Source organism: Podarcis liolepis (genome assembly GCF_965112155.1).
Source record: "Podarcis liolepis genome assembly, chromosome: 6".
Lineage (NCBI taxonomy): Eukaryota > Metazoa > Chordata > Lepidosauria > Squamata > Lacertidae > Podarcis > Podarcis liolepis.
This window is the reverse complement of record NC_139559.1, coordinates 97912683-97935278: the sequence shown is the minus strand read 5'-3', so window position 1 is coordinate 97935278 and position 22596 is coordinate 97912683. Positions and strand designations below refer to the sequence as shown.

Below are 22596 nucleotides of genomic sequence, written 5' to 3'. Positions count from 1 at the left end.
AAGGAACAAACCCTGAGTGAGTGCTTGGAACAGAAACAGTGTGACCACCTTCCTTAGTGCCCACTAAAAGTGAAAACGCAGCAAAGCGAATTGGCTTTCTCTAGAGTTTCGTAGAACTCTGCCCTCGGTTAGTCCTTGAACAAACAAAGGATGCACATGCAAATGAAGTGAAATGAACATGCAAATGAAATAAAACATGCTTGCGCGCCGCCCAGTCTCGCAGCGGCTCCGCGCTTTTGCTTTTGCTCTGGGTTGAAGTCCCGCTTCCATCCGCCTGGGGCGCTCGCTCTCTCCGTGGCTCGGGGCTGCCCGTCACCTCCCCTAAGTGCGCAGGCGCAGAGGCGCCGCCATCTTGGCCTCTTTGTGGCGAGCGGCGGAGGACCTGGCGAAGCGGGAGCCGTTTGACGGGCAGAGGAAGCTCCTATGCTGGCCAGGGGCTGAGGCAGAGGTACCCGGCGCAGGACAAGGTTACATTTAGCAGGATTTCATTTTTTAAAATAATCATTGGCATGTGCGGGTGTGAGGGCAGGGGCGCCGTGGAGAGAAAAACGGGCTGGGGAGGGAGGAGAGTGCGCAGGCGCGACGAGGCGGCGGGGAAAATGGAGTGGGAAGCCGCATGCGCAGTAGAGCTGCTTGGGTTGGTGGGCAGGAGCCAGGCGCGCGTGCGCATTTGTGCTCCCTGCTATGTTGGCGTCCGGTTTCATGCATAGAGTCGAGAAGGGCAGAGTCGTGAAACGACCCCTGATTTCCGGGTTTAGTTTGGGCTGTGGAGGGGGGAAACCGCGCAAGCGCACTAGGAATGCACCGGCGATCGCCTCCACCTCCGAGCCGGCGCTTGGTCTCGATTCATAGAATTGTAGAGTTGGAAGCGGGACGGCGGCAATTTATTTTTATTTTATTTAGGTATTCATTACATTTCTGTACCACCTTTATATTTTAATAAAGCTAGAGCGGCCTGTGTTGCAGCCTCAGGTGTTCCTGTTTCATCTGTAAGCCGCCTTGACTCCCTGTCAGGGACATCGCCGGATTACTTACAAATAAATAAATAAATAAATAAATAAATAATAAATACCTAACTATTGCCGTCAGCAACGTAAGGATAGAAACAAAGAATTTAGAGTGGGGTAACAGCTATGGAAATAAGTTGTCTTTTCTCTCGTGTAGCTGAGCTTGAAATAGTGTGGACTGTGCTGACTGGGGCTGACAAAGAAGCCACAGCCCAAAATATCTGGAGGGCACCACATTGGGGGAGGCTGTGCTAAATGTGAGATAGCTCTGTCGGTAGAGCATGAGACTCTGAACCTCAGGGCCCTGGGTCCCACATTGAGCAAAAATATTCCGCATTGCAGGGGGTTGGACTAGATGACCCTCTGGGTCCCTTCCAGCTCTTTTATTGTAGCATTATATCTCCGTGTGGCCAGTGCTTTCAGAGTCCTGAGTTCCCTCTTGTTTTGTGTCAGTGGCTTCTATTTGTGTCCTCCTAACAAAAGGAAAATGTCATTATAGCTAATGGGGGACATCAAGCCCCTAGTCTTGCCGCCTTGTGCTGCCTGGGGCTCCTGGGAGCTATAGTTCAAGAATACTGGAGGGCCAATTGGAGAAGGCTACTCTGGAGAAAGAAAGTTAGTCTATGTCCTAGTGCTTTAAGTGTGTTTTTCAACCTCCCGCAGTAGGGGCTGCACTACTCCACCCAGTTTTGCCATGGGGGACGTGAAGAATTTCCTGTATGCTTGGTGCGGCAAGCGGAAGATCACCCCAGCTTACGAAATCCGTGCTGTGGGCAACAAAAACCGACAGAAGTTCATGTGTGAGGTGAGAGCCTGTGTCTGAGGAGCTCAGAGGAGCTTTGCTTTGTCGCCATGTGCTCATGCAAGGGTGCTTGGAAAAGAATATTTCCTAAAGCTGGGATGGGCAGCATGTTGCATGGGCCAGCGACATCTCTTGTCTAGCACCAGGCGCTTTTGGGTGCTCTCCAGAGACTGCATTAAGCAGCCCAAGCCCACACCCTGCTTCTCCACCGAAACTGTCCTCCATCCCCATTGCCACTTGCCAACTGCAGCTAGACATCCACACCCTGGTTTAGATTGTACTTTTTATGGCAAACAGGTATTGGGAGTTGTTCATTGTAAACGTAAGTTGCTGTATGTTTTGCCATTCCATCCTCTCACTTGAAGAAGTCTCAAAAGCAGCATGCCCAGTTGTTCTCTGCACTTTTTCGTTTTCCAACTTGAAGTCACTTGGAAATGGTATTTGCGATGAGCTGGTGTGGTGTTGAGGCTTCCCATGTTTTTCCTTCCTGAGCCTGTGTATCCACTCATGGCAGGTTCGGGTGACAGGCTTCAACTATACTGGCATGGGCAACTCCACCAACAAGAAAGATGCCCAGACCAACGCAGCAAGGGACTTCCTCAATTACCTGGTTCGAGTGAATGAAATCAAAAGTGAAGAAATCCCAGCTTTCGGAGTAAGTGTTTCTGTTCTGGGGGATATGTGATGTGGTATGTCATGATTTTACGGTTAGGTTTACTGTCAAGGACCAGGATATGGTCTGAAAGCATATGAAGTGTGTCTAGGTCTGATCAAGTGACTACCTGGAAACCAAATGTAAGCTGCATTTTTTCCAAAAAATTGCTGCAAGGAAGGCCATATACTGAATTCTCAAAATACTTGTGCAAAGTTGCTAATGTTTGTGAAACTTGCATAGTTTATTACTGTGGATGATATTTGAAGATTGTATCCAGCTATGTTTTACTCAGAGTAAATCTATTGAAATGAATGAACCTAAGTTAGTAATGTCAACTGATTTCAGTGAGTCTGCTCTGGGTCTGACTGACATTGGAGGTTTTGTCTTTCCACCCACTTTCTAAGGGTTAGAATCGTTCTTAAAATAAAAGAAAGCTGAGGCACATAGGAATGCAGAGCCCGATGTGTGGAGGACATGTAAACGTACAAGCCTTTTAAATTAAAATATTTCCCATTGTTTTATCACTTGTTGTTGCCTGGGGCTCCTTTGGAAAGGATGGCAGATTAAAAAATAAATTAAAAGTAAGTCCACCCCAGTTTTGCAGCTCTTTAAGTTGACTATGAAAGGAAAATACTTAGCAGAGTCTGGGTCACATTTGGGGATTGGGGACTCTGAGGAAAGCAACATTGTAATTCACAAAATACTTGTTCTTGCTTAGGCGGGAGCTGTGGGTGCTGGTGATGGAGAAGTGGCTGGAACAGAAGAAGGTACAGATGGGTTTACTACACCTTTGGGAGGGCCTATTCCTCCTCATCTGGCTCTCAAAACAGAAGTAGGTAAGGCACTGAACACCTGCGTCTTACATGCCTTATATGTGTTACACTCTTGGTGCTTTATAAATCAAGAGGTTGGGAAGACAGAGGTGGTGAGACTCTGGGGAATTCTATTAAAATGTACTCACAGCATGTGTTTTACAGCTATTAGGAAACACTTTGCTTTCTTCTCTTCCCTGATAGATGGTGTTCCTTCTTCTGGAGCTGGAAGCTCTGGCTATGGGGTAGCTCAGTGGGACCGCGGAGCTAATCTGAAGGATTACTATTCCAGGAAGGAGGAGCAGGAGGCTCAGGCAGTAAGGGTTGTTTCTCTCTCCCCACCCCCCCTTTAAGATAAGTTCAGTCCACATTATCATTCCAGGTCGGTTGATACATAGAAGATACTTCCATATGCTTGTTTGGTGGGGTGGAATTTATGTGAGATTATTCTGCAGGTAAAGCTCAAATATTTGATATTTTTATCTTCTTGGTTAGCATATGAAGTAACTTTTGTTACTGTTACGCTTCCTTTAATCTATGGCTATATTTGGGGGATAGTGGAATAATTCTGGGCATATTACAAAATAGATTCTCAGGGGTTGCCTATCAGAACATGTGGAGTCTCCCATACACAGATCTAATGGTTTAGTCATAGTATTAAAGTTGTTTAATTTACTGTGGAAATGCTTATCTTAGCTTGCAGACAAGATGATCCAGAAATCTTAAAGCCTGTTTCTTCTAATACTGACATGTAACAAAGTTAAGAGTGGCCCTTGTAAACTTTAATTACAAGACATTTGTTTCTTACCATCAGACTTTGGAGTCAGAAGAAGTAGACTTAAATGCTAGTCTTCATGGGAATTGGACCTTAGAAAATGCCAAGGCACGCCTGAACCAGTTTTTCCAAAAAGAGAAGATTCAAGGAGAATATAAATACACCCAAGTGGGGCCTGATCACAACAGGTTTGCTAGGTTTTCTCCTTTGTGTTGCTGATAATGTTGAAATGCTTCTTGGCTGCTTCACTTTCAAATAGGGAATTTAGTTAACTTAATGGATACGCTGAGTAAACAAAGGTACAATCAACTATTTGTCAGTCTCTCTAATCTAGCCATTGCCAGGAGTGGAGCATAGCCTCCATAGAGCTGCATTCCCTCTGCTGAGAACATACAGTTTTGTGTTTTGGCAACTGCCCGCCCCATTTCTCTCCTCCCTTTCAAGGAACTGTTACCATTATTTGACTTCAGCTTTCCAGATAACAGCCAGTCTTCTGGCTACAGTGCTGCTTTTGAAGCTGAGTTTGGAAGAGGTCTGTATTTTAGTGTCCTATATTTGCACTTAAAGAACAGAAACAGGCCTGGTGACACACTTCCAGGGCAAGGAGGCAATTCCCCTGTGATCCCTTCTGGCTGGCAAAACAACAGCAGGAAATCTGGAGGGAGGACTTCTTGCATCACTTCCACAGCTGTCTCTGAAAATTCCAGAAGCCAGGAGCAGCTGATACCATCTGCTTGGTGAAGCCTATGAGACACCAGGAGTATCCTCTTTAAGGAAGGAATTGGAAGATAAAACTGTAGAGTGAAAGATTTTTTTTAAGGCCGTCCAATTTTAGCTGTGTAAACTGCTTTGAGAATATTTCTTTTATGTCAAGGGTGGAAAAGGGCACATGCTGCAGTTATAGCTAGTGCTCACGGCAGCGATACATGTGGGTTTCTGGTGTCTCTTTCGAAAACACCACCAGGTGTGCAAGAGAAGGCAGTGCAATAGGGGAGACCCAGGAGGTCAAGGACCTCTCTTGTTCTGGCTCCAATGACCCATAGTTGGTTGGGCTGAATATGTTCCATCTGAACTGGGCCATTGTGTAATCAGAATCAGATTTAATTTCTGGCTTTAAGTGTACTTTGTGACATTACTTTTTTCTTCCAGCTTCCAGTGGAGATAATTGCTTTGAGTACGCAAAACATTGTCAGGGTTGCCATCTTTTTACTGGCCCTACTCCTGGGTGTTAAATCAGCAGCCTGGCGTGCAGTAATCACTTTGGTAAAGCTTCGCTATCCCAGGAAAAGCTTTGCCTGCTTAATTTCTGCATGACAGACTAGAATACAAAAGAGTGGTACTGGTAAAAAGGTGGCAGCCCTAATTTTGAATGCTTTGGAAGGTGTTAATTACAGAATATTTTTCCACCTAACCGTTGTGGAAGTTGTACTTCTCTGGAATGTGACTTCCAGTCCGTTTGCTTGATGAAGATGGGAGCAGTGAGTGACAGTACGTTTCTCAGCCTGCTTGCTATTTTCCAGAGAGCATTCCAGGGTGTAGAACTTGTTACTCCCAGGAAGGCTCGGATGGATCACTTGTGTCTGCAGGGAAGCAAAAAGATGTTTTCGAAAACATGCTGCGATATATCCAATGGTTTAGATTTATCTAAAACTTAAACTTGCTCAGTAGTGAGAAGGTGGGGGGATGCACAGTTTGTGTAGCCTGTGCAGTGCAGTGTTTCCCAAACGGGTCTCCAGCTGTTTTGGGGCTACAACTCCTATAATCCCTAGCTAGCAAGACCAGTGGTCAGGGATGGTGGGAATTGTAGTCTAACAACAGCTGGAGACCCAAGTTTGGGAAACACTGTTCCAGTGAATGACTGTAGTTACGCAAACAAAAATTCTGAGAAAGAATGGTTTGGTTGTATTGGCAAGTTTTGATGTTTCCTTTTTAGTGCTACAAAAACTTCTGCTTCCAGTTCTAGAATAACTAGAGGTCACCATTATATCAAATTCTGCTGTCCCATCTTTTAAAGTGCCAGCTGCCTGGTTCCATGCTGATTTGAGTAAAGCCCATCCCTTTGCACAGACCCAACTTGTCCCAAATCGAAAAGCCCTCCTCCCAACACCAGTTTTGTTTTAAACTCATCTAACATGGAACTCTGATTGACTTGAAACTGGAAGCAGATTCCCAAACCAACCTATTTTAAAGTTTTAAGAAAAAAAGCTTAGGTACTGGAAACAGTTCATACAATTTTTTGCTCTTCTAAAGGAGCTGTGCACATATTTCTATCCCATTTTTATAAATATAAATATGCTTCCTTTGGGTAGTCTCATAAAAAAGCTAATTGCAACTTTGAAACTGGCCATTTGGGCTAATACTGTGTCTGTTCATTATGTAACTGATTCATTTTGTGAAAATTAAGAAGTGGATAGTTTCCCATGGACAAATACAGCAGGGAATTTTTTTTTTAAATTCCACATCATAGATGAGAGTTGGCACCATGTCTTCCTGGCATTTCATTTGTGATTGGATGTTTCTTTCCAGAAACTAGTTTGGGAGTATATAATTCTAAACACAAGCATGCTTTCCTTGTGCACAAAGAGGGTGCTCTGTCAGATGGCAGGATGGGAAGATGACTCCATAGCGGCATTGCAGTTTAAGCTCCAGGCTGAAAGGGGTGGCCAACTGCAACACCAGAGATTTTTGCTCATTCACACATGTGCTGCTGCTTAGGCTGTACTAAGCAATCACATGGGGATCTATTGTAAATTGATTTCTGGTGTTGCTGTTCCCCCCCAGGTGGAGGAGAATGAATTGAGTGCTGGATATAAGCCTGGCTGAGAAACATACTGGCATCGGTGTCATTAATGAAAGGGTGGCTGTTGTGTCCCTGAGAGCCAGTGGCCTTTTGACTCATGAAGCCGCTGTGCCTGAAGGTCAGTTCACTGGTGGTTTAGGAAGAGGCCTCTGAGCGTAATATAACTTCTCTTGTTTGCAGTGAGACATCAAAACCTTGAACTAGTTGCAGGTGCAATGTGATCTTCTTGCAACACAGCAGAAATGCTGGGGGCAATTCCACCTATTAAAGTATAAGGAGACCTCAACAAATTTTAAAACCCAGTTTGAGTTAATTACCATTCCCAAGCAATTTATTTAAAACCTGACAGTTCTTACACATGTATACTCAAAAATGCATCCCACTCAGTTAAATGAGTAACTTTCTGAGGACTGTCACCCAAACTTCATTGGTAATAGGTGTCTGCGTTGTAACATAAACATATTTAGGACTATAGCCTTGTCCACTCGTACCTTAAATGACCAAGATATTTGTGGAAACTAAACCAACTGATCGCATTCCAAAGCAGGTAAAAATAAGAGCCGTGTGAAGCTGTGTATTTATCTTGCTACCTTAGATGGGTAGTTCCAACCTCAGCCATATTTTTCCTAGATAGCTTGTTGAGGGATGTGCTTACCTTTACTGTTGCCTATTTTGCCAGATTAGTCATATTTTGGCTCCTTTTTGGGCAAAAGCCTGCAGTTGCAGATGTGAGGCTGAGATAGACAAAATCCTAAATGGAGTTTTAAAAATCTGGTTCTTTTTGGGTTTTGTACTTCTATTCTGCGATTAAATCCTGTACAGTGGTGCCTCGCAAGACGAAAATAGTCCGTTCCGCGAGTCTCTTCGTCTAGCGGTTTTTTCGTCTTGCGAAGCAACCCTATTAACGGATTAGCGCTATTAGCGGTTTAGCGGCTATTAAAGGCTTAGCGGATTAGCGGCTAAAAGGCTATTAGCGGCTTAGAAAAGGGGGGAAACGAAAAAAATCGCAAGACTCGCAAGACGTTTTCATCTTGCGAAGCAAGCCCATAGGGAAATTCGTCTTGCGAAGCGCATCGAAAAATGGAAAACCCTTTCGTCTAGCGGGTTTTCGTCTTCCGAGGCATTTGTCTTGCGGGGCACCACTGTAATTTTTTTAGTCTAATTTTTTCTTCTCAATGGGTTCATATTAATTTGGAAGCTTATTATTTGCCCATTCTTTTTTAACCAGCAAGACATACAGATTATAAATTATTCTCTTAAGAACACCTTAACCTTTAAAACATTGTAAAAATATGTGCTTGGAAAGAGCTGCTCATTTTACAGTTACTTTACAACGAAGTCATTAATTTTTTTAAAAGTGCTAATCATGTGGAGTTAACAGTGAAAGTTTGAATTTTATTGGGCTTTGCTTAATGGAAAAGGCCTGGCTATGTTGGAGGTGCCTAGTTTGATCTCCCTAAAAAACTAAAGCCCTAATACTCTGCTTTCTGTATGTGTTGCAGGAGCTTTATTGCAGAAATGACCATTTATATCAAAAAGCCGGCTAGAAGTAAGTGTCTTATTGGGAGTGAATTTAGTGTTGTATTTTGTGCAATCCCTATTGGAAGTTTTTTTAATATACTGTTGGTTTTGGTGGTGTTAGTGAGTCTCAACTCTTTCAGGCACTTGCAGTTGAAATCAGTATGTGAAGTACAGTTCCCTTCCTAGTGGGGTGGGAGAGCTGAAAATAATGCCAATATATTTCACATCTGGCAACCAGTGCACCCCTTTGGTGTCAGATAGTACATGGGTAAAGGTAAAGGGACCCCTGACCATTAGGTCCAGTCGTGACTGACTCTGGGGTTGCGGCGCTCATCTCGCTTTATTGGCTGAGGGAGCCTGCGTACAGCTTTTGGGTCATGTGGCCAGCAGGACTAAGCCGCTTCTGGCGAACCAGAGCAGCGCACGGAAACTTCATTTACCTTCCCGCCGGAGCGGTACCTATTTATCTACTTGCACTTTGATGTGCTTTCGAACTGCTAGGATGACAGGCGCTGGGACCAAGCAACGGGAGCTCACCCCGTCATGGGCATTCGAACCGCCGACCTAGGCTCTGTGGTTTAACCCACAGCGCCACCCGCGTCCCACAGTACATGAGTAGATGAGTCTAAAAAGCCCAGGACACGGCCCTTTAGCAGCTATGATGGCTCATTTACCAGAAGTAATGTATTTAGCATTACCTCTGGAAGTGTATACTCAATTCTGACCAAACTAAGCCTCCTGGTGTATATTTTTCTCTAGGAGACATGTTGTAGCCTATAGCCCAAACTACTCTGGGTCCCCTTGATTCCATGCCCACACATGCCAGCCCTCTTATTGCATGTTAGCCAACAAGGCACACAACTAGAGAACCAAGACCCTGCGGGATAGGTGGGTGAATGGGAAAAAGAAATGTCAAGAGCCTCTGATTTTGCTGTAGTAGTAGTAGTAGTAGTAATTTATTATTTGTACCCTGCCCATTTGACTGGGTTGCCCCAGCCACTCTGGGCAACTTCCAACATATATAAAAACATAATAAAACATTAAACCTTAAAAAGTTTCCTATACTTCTATAGGTTATATAGTTACTCATTTCCTTTACAGCTGATGGGAAGGCATTCCACATGGTGGGCGCCACTACTGAGAAGGCCCACTGCCCTCTATTAGAGGTGGTTGCTTGCAGCTGACCAACCTCACATGTAGAAATAAATCTGAGATTGAACAGATGATAACCCTTGAACAGGTTATTGATTTTATAAACAAGCCCTAGCACAAACTTGGCTGAGATAACCTCAGTAACTGCTTTCCAACGTGGGCAAAATATTTGTGCGTTGCAGTGGGTTGGATCAGCTGAGCCTTGGTGTCCCTTCCAATGTCCTGTGATTCTTTGTGTTCCCTGATGGTAATTAAGTACCAAAGCAATTTGATTACTTGCACTGATAAAATTTCAGGGCTCCCACTTGTGATCTTTGAGAAGTTTCATTGTTGTTGTTTAGTGACTTCTGGTTGGGAGATGGCGCTGTGAAGCACATCTCTATTTTCTCTTTGGACTAATAAAATTTCAAACTATGGCAATATTGGACTGCTCTATTTCAGGAATCTATGCTCGTGAGCATGGCTCAAACAAAAAGCTGGCTGCACAGTCCTGTGCTCTGTCTTTGGTTAGGCAGCTCTATCACTTGAACATCATTGAGCCTTACTCTGGACAGACCAAGAAGAAGGAAGGCGAATCAGTGAGTCCTGTTTCAAATGTCCTATGCTGTTGTGTGTGCTTGTGTTTGTGCGTGTGCACAAATGCATTCCTCAGACTTGTAAAAGATTTCATTCTGTTGAATAGTCACCAGGCTAGAGTGTCTTTTTGTAGCACTGTGGAGCCTTTCTGTATCGACTGGCTTTCTTGATTTGATAATGGCTGGTTTTGGATACTTGCTCTGTTTTAAATTTTCCCCCCTTTTTGATGAGGCAGAAGACTAAAACATCCATGGGATGAGCCCTCCCAAAGTTAAGCACTTTTAAGTATAGTTGCTATGTTTTGGTTTTTAGATACGACACATATATGTACTTTTAAAAAGAAAGAAGTTTTCGTGGTTTAATGTGATCTATTTCCTGTTTGTGTTCTGAGCCAAGAATATTATGACTTCCTTTTCTGTAAGCAAGTGTACTGTGCAAGTACATCTTTCAAGGGAGTGGTTTCTTTATTGGATCTGAGAACATCTTTACGCATGTCAATTTCATAGGTGGAGCCTTACGAAGTCAACATCTCTTCAGATTTAGAATTTCACTTGCAAGGCATCGTTGAGGAGATGTGTCTTGAAACGGTTCCACCGGTGAGTGTGTGGTCAAGAACAGCTTTCTTTTCACTTTCTCAGTCAGATGGGATTCTGCCTATTTTCACTAAGCACTGTGTTATTTTTCTAACTAACTTGGCAGCCCGAAGATCCCAACTTCCCTGCTATTCTCAACATTGGAAAGTTGGCCCACTTTGAACCATCCCAGAAACAGAATCAGACAGGGGTTGTGCCCTGGTCCCCCCCTCAGTCAAACTGGAATCCGTGGACTAGCTGCAATATTGATGAGGGTCCTCTGGCATACGTAAGCCTACAATTCATATATTTTATTGTGATTGCTGGCATGACTCATTTTTACTTTTTACAGAAATTTGTTTGCTGTTTACTTAGTTGGCTTTGTTGTACCTATTTTAAAGCTGTATGTATCTTCAAATCTTGTGATCTTTTCTCAGGCTACACCAGAACAGATAAGCATTGACCTAAAAAGCAACCTCATGTATCAGCTGGAAAATGATCAGGAACTGCAAAAAGTAAGTCAGCTGACATTTAGTGTTCTTGAGCCTTGTGATAGGTTTTCACAGGTTAGAGAAAATTGCAAGGATATATTTTTGGGAGTGCTTGCTTTACATTACCACAGATATTAGCCAAAATGTCTTATAGACTTGGGTTAGTTTGGGGTATAAAGCCAAACTCCCAAGCTACATGCTATCTTACTTCCACATACCTTGTCCCTGTCTGTCATTTCCCAGTGGCTCTTCTCCATCTGCTAGGGGGCAGGTTCTTTGGAGTAAGATTTGGCCAGGTATTGTGCCTGATCACTTCTACTTCCTCCTTTGTCCTAGTCTGCCAGAGAAGGTTGTAGGTCTTTGAACTGGCAAAAGCATATTCACCAGTATGATGCGCATATGTACACACACACACACACACACACACACACTTGAAAAGATCTTTGTGTTGTATGTAATGGGGAAGAAACCAAAGGGTATACTTAGATCTCCAAACTTTCAAAGTGTGCAGAAGTTGGGGTGAGGAAGACAGTGGTTTATTTGCTAATACATAGCCAGGAAACTGCCAATTGCCAGGTTATTTGCTGAATATTAATCACAAACTGCTCTCTGTCCCAGATTCTTCAAGAGAGGGAAACCCTGCCTGTGAAAAAGTTTGAGCGAGAGATTCTGGATGCCATCCACCAAAATTCTGTTGTCATCATCCGTGGGGCCACAGGCTGTGGCAAAACCACACAAGTTCCACAGTACATCCTGGATGAATTTATTCACAGTGGAAGAGCTGCTGAGTGTAATGTGGTTGTGACTCAGGTGAAGAGCCTGTTCAGAGCAGTCCTTAAGATTGGTGAAGTATTTGGGAATAATACACGTCAGAATTAGTTGCCACGAAATGGAGTAAACCAAGCCGTAATATATCCTTAGCGCTCCCATTTGTCATCTTGTGGGTGCAATGCATACTTCTCAACCATCCCTGTGAGATTAATTTGCTAATTGTCCATCACTGTGCTGTAGTTAACTTGAAAATGACTGAGTAATGTATCTTTTTTTTTAAAAAAAAATTATTTATAAAATTTTTCAAATAACACAATAAAGGAAAAACATTCCATCCAAAATTTACATCCAGTTCTAATCTTTGCACTTTCAGACTTCCCTCAGTCTATCTGGAAATTTTCCGTATTATCACAATTATTCACATTTCTTCCATCTATATTGTTTGGTTTTTTTTAACCATATTAATCTTAACAATTATTATAAAACAAATATTTCTTTCCATTATTATCACAGAGCTTCTTGAAAACCTACAAACGTTAATTGTTCTTCGCAGATATTTTCAATATACTCTGTAAATTTATTCCAGTCCTCAGTAAATCTTTGGTCTCGCCGGTTCCAAATTCTCCCCGTTAGTTTATCTAATTCTGCGTACTCCATCAACTTCATTCTCCATTCTTCTTTCGTCGGGATTTCTTCCTGTTTCCATTTTTGTGCCACCAGAATTCTTGCCGCTGTTACTGCATATAAAAACAACTTCTCATCCTTCTTTTTTATATCATTTCTTAGTATTCCTAACAGAAAGGTTTCTGGTTTCTTAACAAAAGCATATTTCAACATTTTTTTCAACTCATTGTAAATCATTTCCCAGAAACCTTTCATTTTTTTACATTCCCACCACATATGATAAAATGTTTCTTCTTTCTCCTGACATTTCCAACATTTATTACTAACTTTATACATCTTTCCAAGTTTTACTGGTGTTACATACCATCTATATAACATTTTCATAACATTTTCTTTTATTGTAGTACATGCAGTAAATTTCATTCCTTCTTTCCACAGTCTTATCCAGTCATCAAATTGAATATTATAACCAAAATCTTTGGCCCATTGAATCATTGCAACTTTAACCTCTTCATCCTTAGTATGCCACTCAAGTAATAATTTATACATTTTAGATAGAATTTTAATATCATTATTCAAAATTTCTTTTTGAAATCTAGATTTTTCTTCTTGAAAGCCTCTTTCCAGCATCTCTTTTTTAAACATCGCATTCAATTGGAAGTAATGTAACCAATCATACACATATTCTTTAACTTCTTCGTATGGTTTCAATTTCCATTTATTTCCTTCTTTTATAATTAAATTCTCATATGTAATCCAACTCCCGGTCATATTGATCTTCTTAACACTCATTACCTCCAATGGTGACAGCCAGAATGGAGTTTTAAACTCTAATATATTTTTGTACCTATTCCACACTTCAATCAGCGGACCTCAGAATATGTGATTTTCAAAACCTTTATGCACTCTTTTTTTCTCATACCATAAATATGCATGCCAACCAAATCTATTATCATAACCTTCTAAGTCCAAAAATTCTGAATTTTCTAACTTTATCCATTCTTTCACCCAGCAAAGACATGCAGCCTCAAAATATAACTTTAAGTCTGGCAGGGCAAAGCCTCCTCTATCTTTTGCATCTGTTAAAATCTTAAATTTTATTCTGGGTTTCTTGCCCTGCCAGATATATCTTGATAATACTCTTTGCCACTCTTTAAATATCGTCACAACTTTAATTATTGGTATTGATTGAAATAAAAACCACATTTTTGGTAGCACATTCATTTTTATCGTTGCAATTCTTCCCCAAAATGATAACTTCATTCTCCCCCACACTTCCAGGTCCTTCCTAATCTTATTCCATATCGGTACATAATTATTTTGAAAAAGATCAATACTCTTGGGAGTTAATATAATCCCAAGATATTTAACTTTCTTAACCACTTCCATCTCTGTTTGTTGCTGAATTCTTTCTAATATCTCTTGGTCCATATTTTTAACCATTATTTTCGTTTTGTTCTTATTTAATTTGAAACCGGCAACTTGTCCAAATTGCTCTATCTCTTCTAAGACTTCCTTAACACTTTTAATAGGGTCTTCTATTGTTATAACCAAATCATCAGCGAAGGCTTTTACCTTGTATTCCTTCCTATTAATGTATCTTAATAGGAAAAGGGTACAGACAGTGACATCATCTCGTCTCAGTTTACAAAAACTGTCTTTGTCAATTGAGACTGCATTTTCCTCCTCAAGTTTTCCAGTATGAAAATGTACATGTTGGAATTTGTATTTAATTTATTTAAAGCATTTTTGCCCTGCTCAACAACTGAAAAGACAATCGTTTATTTTCAGTTTTATGTTTATCAGAGGACTGAGGTTTTTTGGATAAAGGTTTTTTTGGATCAGAGTTGTCTTGGGCCTGACTATTTCAGGTTTTGAAATGCTAGCATTAATTTTTGGCTTTCTTCCTGCCCAGATGTGGGTGGGTGGAGAGATTGCAGATCACTGAATCCCCAGCATCCAATGTTTGGGTACCTTGGTATCATGACACCTGTGATTTTTCCACCTTTTGATAGATGCTGTTTGAATGTATTGTTTCCAGTTCTATGATTTTCATTCATGAGTTTGTTGCAGGGGATTGGTGTTGATGAGTTGGTGCAGATTTCATATTTTGAATTGAAAGATATTTCTTTTAATTCTATAGCCCAGGAGGATCAGTGCTGTTTCTGTGGCAGAACGAGTCTCCTACGAGAGAGGAGAAGAACCTGGGAACAGCTGTGGTTACAGTGTCCGCTTTGAATCGGTGCTTCCCCGACCCCATGCCAGCATGATGTTCTGCACTGTAGGTGTGTGCTGCTTTCCATTCTCTCATTTTCAGGCTAGGATAGCGAGGTGATATAGAAAATCTGGAGCTAAGCAGAGTTGGAGAACCTCATCTCACAGTGGTTTTAGTCATAGCGAGCATGAAAATGATTGAAATCTTAGAAACTTACTTTATGCAGCCTCTATCTGGAAGCTTTGCACTAGAATGAAAATGGCGCCATTTCCTCCTCATGAGAGAGGTAGCTGTCAAACCCATAGTAGTAATTGGAAAGGAGCTGTAGAAAGGGCTTAGATGTGTGTTTGTACTGAGGGGTTGGAGGCTTTTTTTATTTTATTTTTTTTGTAGAGGGGGGGCTGGGATTTCCCCCCCTACCCATTTCTGACCTTCACCTGATACCTATCTTCATTGACATGAATTTCTTTTTTCTCCTTCAAGGTGTCCTCTTGAGAAAACTGGAGGCTGGCATCCGTGGAATCAGTCATGTTATTGTGGATGAAATCCATGAGAGAGACATTAATGTAAGCTTTGAACTCTACCCAAACAGCTTGTTTGCGACCTGGCTCTCTTAACATTGTGTAAGCATGCCTATTGTTGTGAAAGGGAGTAGGTGCTTCTGTTAGGTTCTGCTGGCACTGTGTTTCTGCACCATTAAAACAAAGTTGTCCTCAGCTTACAAACTGGTGGTTCTCTTGTTCACCTCTAGCCCCTGCTAGAGATCTACGTGCTAGTACCCAGAGCTATCCTTTAGGCAAATTGGGTAGATAGAAAATAACTCTACAAAATTATCCATTGGTCCTGTAACTTTGAGCAAATGTGAAATGTGCACTCCGAAGCACCCCAGCATACATCAGATGGTGGGAACTAGAATGGGGCATTGTTACTACTTTATATTGGGGGTTTAGATTGCAGTGGACTTTAGTTGTCACATCGTTGCTAAGAGACTGAGCTGTGAATTGAGAAGCCTGCAGTATGAATGCCCGGGCTCTCTGCCATGAATTCACTAGGAATCCTTGTGCAAGCCACCTTTCCTCAACCACCCATCTGCACTATCTGCCCCTCCTTTTCTTAATTCTGCCTTCTGTCTTGTGGTGTCTTTGGTAACAGCTTTAATGATGGAATCACTGTTTTTATTTTTTCTATTTCTATATTTTGCTAGCCACTTTGAAGGGGAAAAGCAAGATATAATTTTTTTTGTATGGATAAATAAATATGGGGATAACAGCCCTTGTGTAGCTGCAGAACCTGTGGCCCTGCAGATGTTGCTGGACTACACCCCCTCCATCATTCCTGACCAGAAGCCGTGCTGACTGAGGTTGATGGGAGATGGAGCCCAGTGGCATCGCAAGGACCACAGGTTCCCCACCCCTGTTCTAAGGTTACAAGGTAGTGATGTGAAGTGTTTTGAACAATATAAATGCTAAGTTTTGTTTTAGGTAAGTACCTCAACTGGCGATCCCTTGATGCGATAACATGATATGTAATAAGCAGTCAAATTCATAGGTGCCTTAAATTTGATTCAGAGTTCAGGTGTGTTTATTTTCTTTTCTAAGGGTTGTTTTTTCTCTCTACAGACTGACTTCCTCTTGGTGGTTCTGCGGGACGTCATTCAGACCTACCCTGAAATCAGAGTGATCCTCATGTCTGCCACCATTGATACCACCATGTTCTGTGAATACTTCTTTAATTGCCCCATCATTGAGGTCTTTGGCAGAACCTACCCTGTTCAAGGTGAATGGCTGCCCAAAGGAATATTAGAAAAGCTGGAATAAAGGACGTTGTCATTTGGTGTCATGGGGATATCCTTACAGTGTCAGAACACTGGCATGAATTGCAGAGCTGACACAATTGAATTGCTAATGCCAGAAATAAAATTGTTTCTAGTACAGACACAGTTACCAGATTATGTATTTTAAATGCTTACAGAACTTTTATCTGTATTGTACCTTTTACCTGGGGAGATAAAAGCAACAGTAATTTGGACATTTTACTGTTTTTCTGCCAATATTTGGTTGAGCAGGATAGAGGTGAGCCTTCATCTTCAGAATCTTTTGGGTCATCCCGCTGGAGGTCGCTGCAGAATCCTAATAATATCCCACCCATCTGACTGAGTCTCCCCAGCCACTCTGGGCAGCTTCCAACAGAATATTAAAAACACAATAAAACATCAAACTTTAAAAACTTCCCTAAACAGGGCTGCCTTCAGATGTTTTCTAAAAGTCAGGTAGTTGTCTATTTTGTTGACATCTGGTGGGAGGGCGTTTCACAGGGCGGGTTCCACTACCAAGAAGCCCCTGTGTCTGGTTCCCTGTAACCCCACTTCTTGCAGTGAGGGAACCGCCAGAAGGCCCTTAGTGCTGGACTACTAATGAATAGTTGATAAGATAATCCCTACAATAAATATTCTCTCTGTTTTAGAGTATTTTCTGGAAGACTGCATTCAGATGACTAAATTCATTCCTCCGCCAAAGGACAAAAAGAAGAAGGATAAAGATGAAGATGCTGGTGAAGATGACGATGTGTGTTGGGGTTTTTTTACATGTACAATTTCTGCAGCACTCATAAGAACAGTAATGATAATGCATGTGTAAAGGTAAAGGGACCCCTGACCATTAGGTCCAGTCATGACCGACTCTGGTGTTGCGGCACTCGTCTCGCTTTATTGGCTGAGGGAGCCGGCGTACAGCTTCCAGGTCATGTGGCCAGCATAACTAAGTCGCTTCTGGCGAACCAGAGCAGCGCACGGAAACGCCGTTTACCTTCCCGCAGGAGCGGTACCTATTTATCTACTTGCACTTTGACATGCTTTCAAACTGCTAGGTGGGCAGGAGCTGGGACTGAACAACGGGAGCTCACCCCGTTGCGGGGATTCGAACTGCCGATCTTCTGATCGACAAGTCCTAGGCTCTGTGGTTTAACCCAGAGCACCACCTGCATCCCTTAATGCATGCATACGTATAACTTAAACGTACAGAAAAACTTTCTGACAGTAAGAGCTGTTCAACAGTGGAACAGTCTCCCACGGAAGGTTGTGGACTCTCCTTATTTGGAGGTATTTAATCAGAAGTTAGATGGCCATCTGTCAGGGATGCTTCAGCTGAGATTCCTGTGTTGTAAGCAGCTAGAGTGGTTGAACCTCAGGGTCCCTTCCAACTCTACAACTCTATTCTTCTGTGGGAGGGAATTGAGCAGGTGGCAATATTTTTACCTCTTTATACTACTTTGAACTTTGGCTTATTCTACTTTATATAAGAAGCAAGATTAAATTATACAAAAGCCCTGTACAATAAACCAAGACTGCACTTCACTTAGGAGTCAAGATATTTTGCAACCAAATACATCAGGCCTTAGGCATTACTCCAGCGTACTAGAAGGTTCATACTAGGAAATGAGTAAAGTGGTTTAATATGTATGATAGGTTGGTATTCCCTCTGCTTCAATTTAGAAACCAAAACTTTTTTTATGCCTCGTGTTCCTGAGGGTTGCTGACTTTTAGCTGCTGTTTCTTTGGTTTACTTTCTGGTGTGAGTGGCTATATTACTGAATTTTTGGTTTCTGTATCCTATATCTGTTGCATTAATCAGCATTTTGTGATTTCATGAAAGCTGTCCTGGGCATCAAACAATAGAAAGACTGATCATAAATGTTTAAATAAATAGTTGGTAAATGAAAACCTTACACCTTCAACCCCTTTTATTAGAACTTGCTTGACAATTCCAAGTTAAGAGTCCTCACCTCTTGGCAGCAGATTTCTTTGAAAGTAGGGCCAGAATAAGTTCCGGTTTATTGAGCAGTGAGAACTGAACCAATAAATGCAGTCCCTTCTATTCTGGGCATTCGTGTGTCTTTATGAGCTGCTGGTAGGGGAATAGTTCTCAAAGTGCTGTTTTCTCCTCTTGTAGGCCAATTGCAACCTTATCTGTGGTGATGAATATGGCCCAGAAACGAAGCGCCGCATGGCCCAGCTGAATGAGAAGGAGACTCCCTTTGAGCTCATTGAGGCCTTGCTGAAGTATATCGAGACCCTGAATGCGCCAGGAGCAGTCCTTGTTTTCTTGCCTGGCTGGAATCTGATCTACACCATGCAGAAATACCTGGAAATGAATCCACACTTTGGTACAAGCAGTTTTCAGCTTTCCTCCTGCCTTTGTTGCTTCTTATCTGATGTGTTCATGAAGGTGAAAGAGATCTCGGTCTCCCTTATGTGAAAGGAGTGAGTGCTTGAAAGAGAGTGAATGGTAGTATTTAAAAATAGGGGGGGGGGGTGAGAGGGATGTTCAGTTGTATGTATGGAGCTTTACAACATTTACTTTCCTGTGCTCATTCTAGGAAGCCAGAGGTACAGAATACTTCCCCTGCATTCCCAGATTCCCCGAGAGGAGCAACGCAAAGTATTTGACCCCGTGCCGCCTGCAATGACCAAAGTGAGCCTTCCTTTTGTACTCTAGGCAAGGAGTGTAGTAGGTAGTCCCAGGTAATATTGTATTCAGAATAGATTTATGTTTGTTTTTCCAGGTAATTTTATCTACCAACATTGCAGAGACAAGTATTACCATTAATGATGTCGTCTATGTTATTGACTCTTGCAAGTGAGTTTTTGTTCCTCTTGTTTCTTTGGTTTGATCTGCAAAACGGGTTTTATGTTGTCCTGCCTGCCAGAAAGCTTAAGATTAAGCTTGCAGAACCTTTTTCATTTGTTACAGTTAGGAACCACCAGGCTAAAGTACACAGCCAGGGGCTTGGTGGAAATCTGTATTTCCTGGCAGGCCAGACAGATGCTTAAGCAGACACCTTAGGGCAGGTGTGTGTGGAATGCTTTCTTTGCCATGTGGATGTAATGGGGCAGCAGCGACTGGGGAAAATGCTTAAAATTTGGAGCTTTTCTCCACTGATTTCTTAGAACATGCCTAAGGTAAGACTTAACACATTTTGAAATTACACTTTATAAACATGGGCAGGACAGGATTGGGTTCATCTGTTTAATTAATGTGGCTCTTAAAGTCATGTATCAATGGTACATGTTCAGAAAAGTGAGGATATACTGGACCTGTGAAGCTAATTCTGCAGATTTTGCCAGGCTTCTACCTACGTGCTCATCGCAGAAAGTGTATCATCACCCTCTGGTGAGCATGATGTGGAACCAGCCTTGTAGCAAGTGGGGGTTGTCCTGGCAGTTGCACATGAGCCCTCTCTATGTCCCTCCCTTGCCCATAGGTGAAAAGAAAGCGGGGAGAGATTGGGCTGCTGTGTTGCTGAGGCAGCTAGAGCAGCTTGGCAGTGTTATGGCAAACTAGGAACCCCTTGCTCTTCTCTAGAGCAGGAAAGGGTTTTTAACAATTGTGCTCTTAAGATCTGTCAGCCTTTGGGATAGATATAAGGTCAGTCCGCACTGGTAACTCCCCTGCTAAGAGACAGGAATCAGTTTGGGTCAATTGTATCCTCTGCTGAGGGGGAAGTGCATAAAGAGCTCCTCTCCACTTTAGGTCTTACTGTTTTCCCATTCCTTCTGTCCCACATGATCAGTTATGTATGTTTCATTTTTGTTAAAATTTGATCTCCTCATCCTAGTTTGTTTATACTGTGACAGCTGCCACCATAGTAGCTGTTCTACAACTGTGTCTGTCTCTTAACACATCACAAGCCCTCCTGTTTCTAATATGTTCACAAAGTCATCTTAGACTTTGAGAATCTTGCCTTGTGCTGCAACCTTCCTCTTAAGTGCTAAATCCCTTAAGGTTCTGTGCATCACTCATAATTTGCTTTGTTTTCAATATTTAAGAACTTGGAAGTTAATTGATAATGCATTTTCTTCTAACTAAACTTCACAGGCAAAAGGTGAAGCTCTTCACTGCTCACAACAACATGACCAACTATGCCACTGTGTGGGCTTCAAAGACTAACCTGGAACAGCGGAAAGGCCGAGCTGGTCGTGTCCGTCCTGGCTTCTGTTTCCACCTTTGCAGCAGAGCTCGCTTTGAACGGTAGGTGTGCACTCTGCTTATTCTTAGAGTAAATTCCTGAATAAATAGTTAACTGAACTAGAAAAGCCAGATGAACCCAACCTCAGAGACTAGGTAATGGGTATGGATCCCCCCCCCCCCTTAGGATGTAAATAAAGAGGAACTGTAGCCTGTAGTTGTAAACGTACACTGTTTTACCATTGTGCAAATTTATATTATTAGTTTGGAATTAAGTTGCCCATTTTGCTGTTACTACTGTGGTGTAGCTTCCACAGAGCTGAGGTGGAAGGGGGAAGGAGTTTTGCTCCCATGCCCCTAGCACCCCGAAAGGACTGTGAAGTGGGTATGGATTAGCTTAAAAACCTGTCAGTGAATGTGTGGTTAACACAGTCACCTGGTTTGGCTCCGAGACAGGGATGGGCCTTCCAGGAGTTTTTGAATGCCCAAGTCTCGCCCCAGCAAGCATGGCCAAAGGATCCCCATTCTGTCCTAAAGGTTCTGCATCAACAACAGATTGTCAGGTTATCCCTTTCACAAATCAGTATCTCATCCTTACACCTCTTTAGTCTTTTCATTTTTTGGTGGAGACTGAGAAGGGTTGTGACACTGTTAAGACAATAAGCTCTCCACTATGTGTGTAAGGGACTTAGGGAGCAGTGTTGGCCGAAGCAGAGTAGAGCTATTGGTAGTACCAGTTGAAATGGAACATACCCTAAATATTTCTCTCTCTCTCTCCATTTTGTCTCTAGACTTGAGACTCATATGACTCCAGAAATGTTCCGAACACCGCTGCATGAAATTGCTTTGAGCATCAAACTGCTACGACTGGGAGGGATTGGCCAGTTCCTGGCCAAAGCTATAGAGCCACCTCCTTTGGACGCAGTGATTGAAGCAGAGCACACACTCAGAGGTACTAGACTGATACTTCCAGTCTGTAAGCATAGATGTGGTCTGTTTTCAAATTCTGTGTCATACATTTTCACACACAAGCAGTAGATATTCAGTTGCTCTTTTCATGACTCGATGTTTATGCCTGGCTCTCATCTTTGAAAAACTTGGTCTATAAGGCAACAGCCAGAACATTAACAAAACCACTGGAGTGAATGTATTTCCCTAGTGTGTTTAAAAAAAAAATTACTCTCAATTTATTTATGAGAAGAAGTGCTGGTTTTAACCTACAAAGCTAGTCCATGGTGGTCCACAACTGCTTTCTCCAACACAATCCTGTTTGCCAATTGAGGTTATACAAGGCCCTTCCCTGCTTGCTCCCACTTTCAGCATGGATACTGGAGAAGAGGCCTCTTCTGTAGTGGAGCCTCCAGTCACTATAGAATGGTGGTGTAATTTATGTCTTTTGTGTTTGCCATTGTGTTGCCTTGGTCAGTCCAACCAAAGTTCCATGTAGTCCAATATTCTGTTTACAACAATAGCCAGCCCTGGTGCTTTAGGGGTGCTAACAGGCAAGATCGGAAGGCAACAGCTTTTCATTTTGCTGCCACCTTTCTGATTTACCTAACAGCCTTGTACCAAGCATTGCTCAGTATTTCTAAGAAACCAAGAAGTCATTGTGGCTTTGAAACTTTCTGGCTGCCATCTTGATTCAAAGTGGTGCCCAATTGTATCCAAACAGAACAAACACCTGCTGCTTCAATATGGGAATCATCGTGAAAAACTTGATTGTGGTATCTTAAGAAATGTCCAAATGCATAGCAAACAACTAACTTTCCAAAATATATAGTACAGTAGATGCTTCACTAATTGTGAAGCTGAATGAACAGTTAAATTAAACCCTATCAGATTTTGCCAGTGCCTTTTTCC

At 42.3% G+C, this 22596-nt stretch overlaps 1 protein-coding gene across 3 annotated transcripts in view; it reads left to right on the top strand.

Moving 5' to 3' along the window:
* Window positions 1-321: 321 nt before the first annotated feature.
* Window positions 322-22596, top strand: part of DHX9 (DExH-box helicase 9) — a 28601-nt gene continuing 6326 nt past the window's right edge. The window contains exons 1-21 of one of the 3 annotated variants that reach the window (XM_083507048.1): window positions 322-448; window positions 1671-1812; window positions 2324-2464; window positions 3183-3300; window positions 3481-3593; window positions 4091-4239; window positions 8354-8400; window positions 9966-10102; window positions 10607-10696; window positions 10800-10961; window positions 11110-11187; window positions 11782-11973; window positions 14702-14843; window positions 15257-15339; window positions 16393-16549; window positions 17237-17337; window positions 18721-18934; window positions 19148-19242; window positions 19334-19407; window positions 20647-20799; window positions 21528-21688. In XM_083507048.1, the coding sequence (XP_083363174.1) occupies window positions 1702-1812; window positions 2324-2464; window positions 3183-3300; window positions 3481-3593; window positions 4091-4239; window positions 8354-8400; window positions 9966-10102; window positions 10607-10696; window positions 10800-10961; window positions 11110-11187; window positions 11782-11973; window positions 14702-14843; window positions 15257-15339; window positions 16393-16549; window positions 17237-17337; window positions 18721-18934; window positions 19148-19242; window positions 19334-19407; window positions 20647-20799; window positions 21528-21688 (2518 nt within the window). In that variant the 5' untranslated portion in view covers window positions 322-448; window positions 1671-1701. Of the gene's footprint in view, window positions 449-1670; window positions 1813-2323; window positions 2465-3182; window positions 3301-3480; window positions 3594-4090; window positions 4240-6832; window positions 6970-8353; window positions 8401-9965; window positions 10103-10606; window positions 10697-10799; window positions 10962-11109; window positions 11188-11781; window positions 11974-14701; window positions 14844-15256; window positions 15340-16392; window positions 16550-17236; window positions 17338-18720; window positions 18935-19147; window positions 19243-19333; window positions 19408-20646; window positions 20800-21527; window positions 21689-22596 lie in introns of those variants that run through there. The other 2 variants (XM_083507049.1, XM_083507050.1) reach the window with 2 other exon arrangements.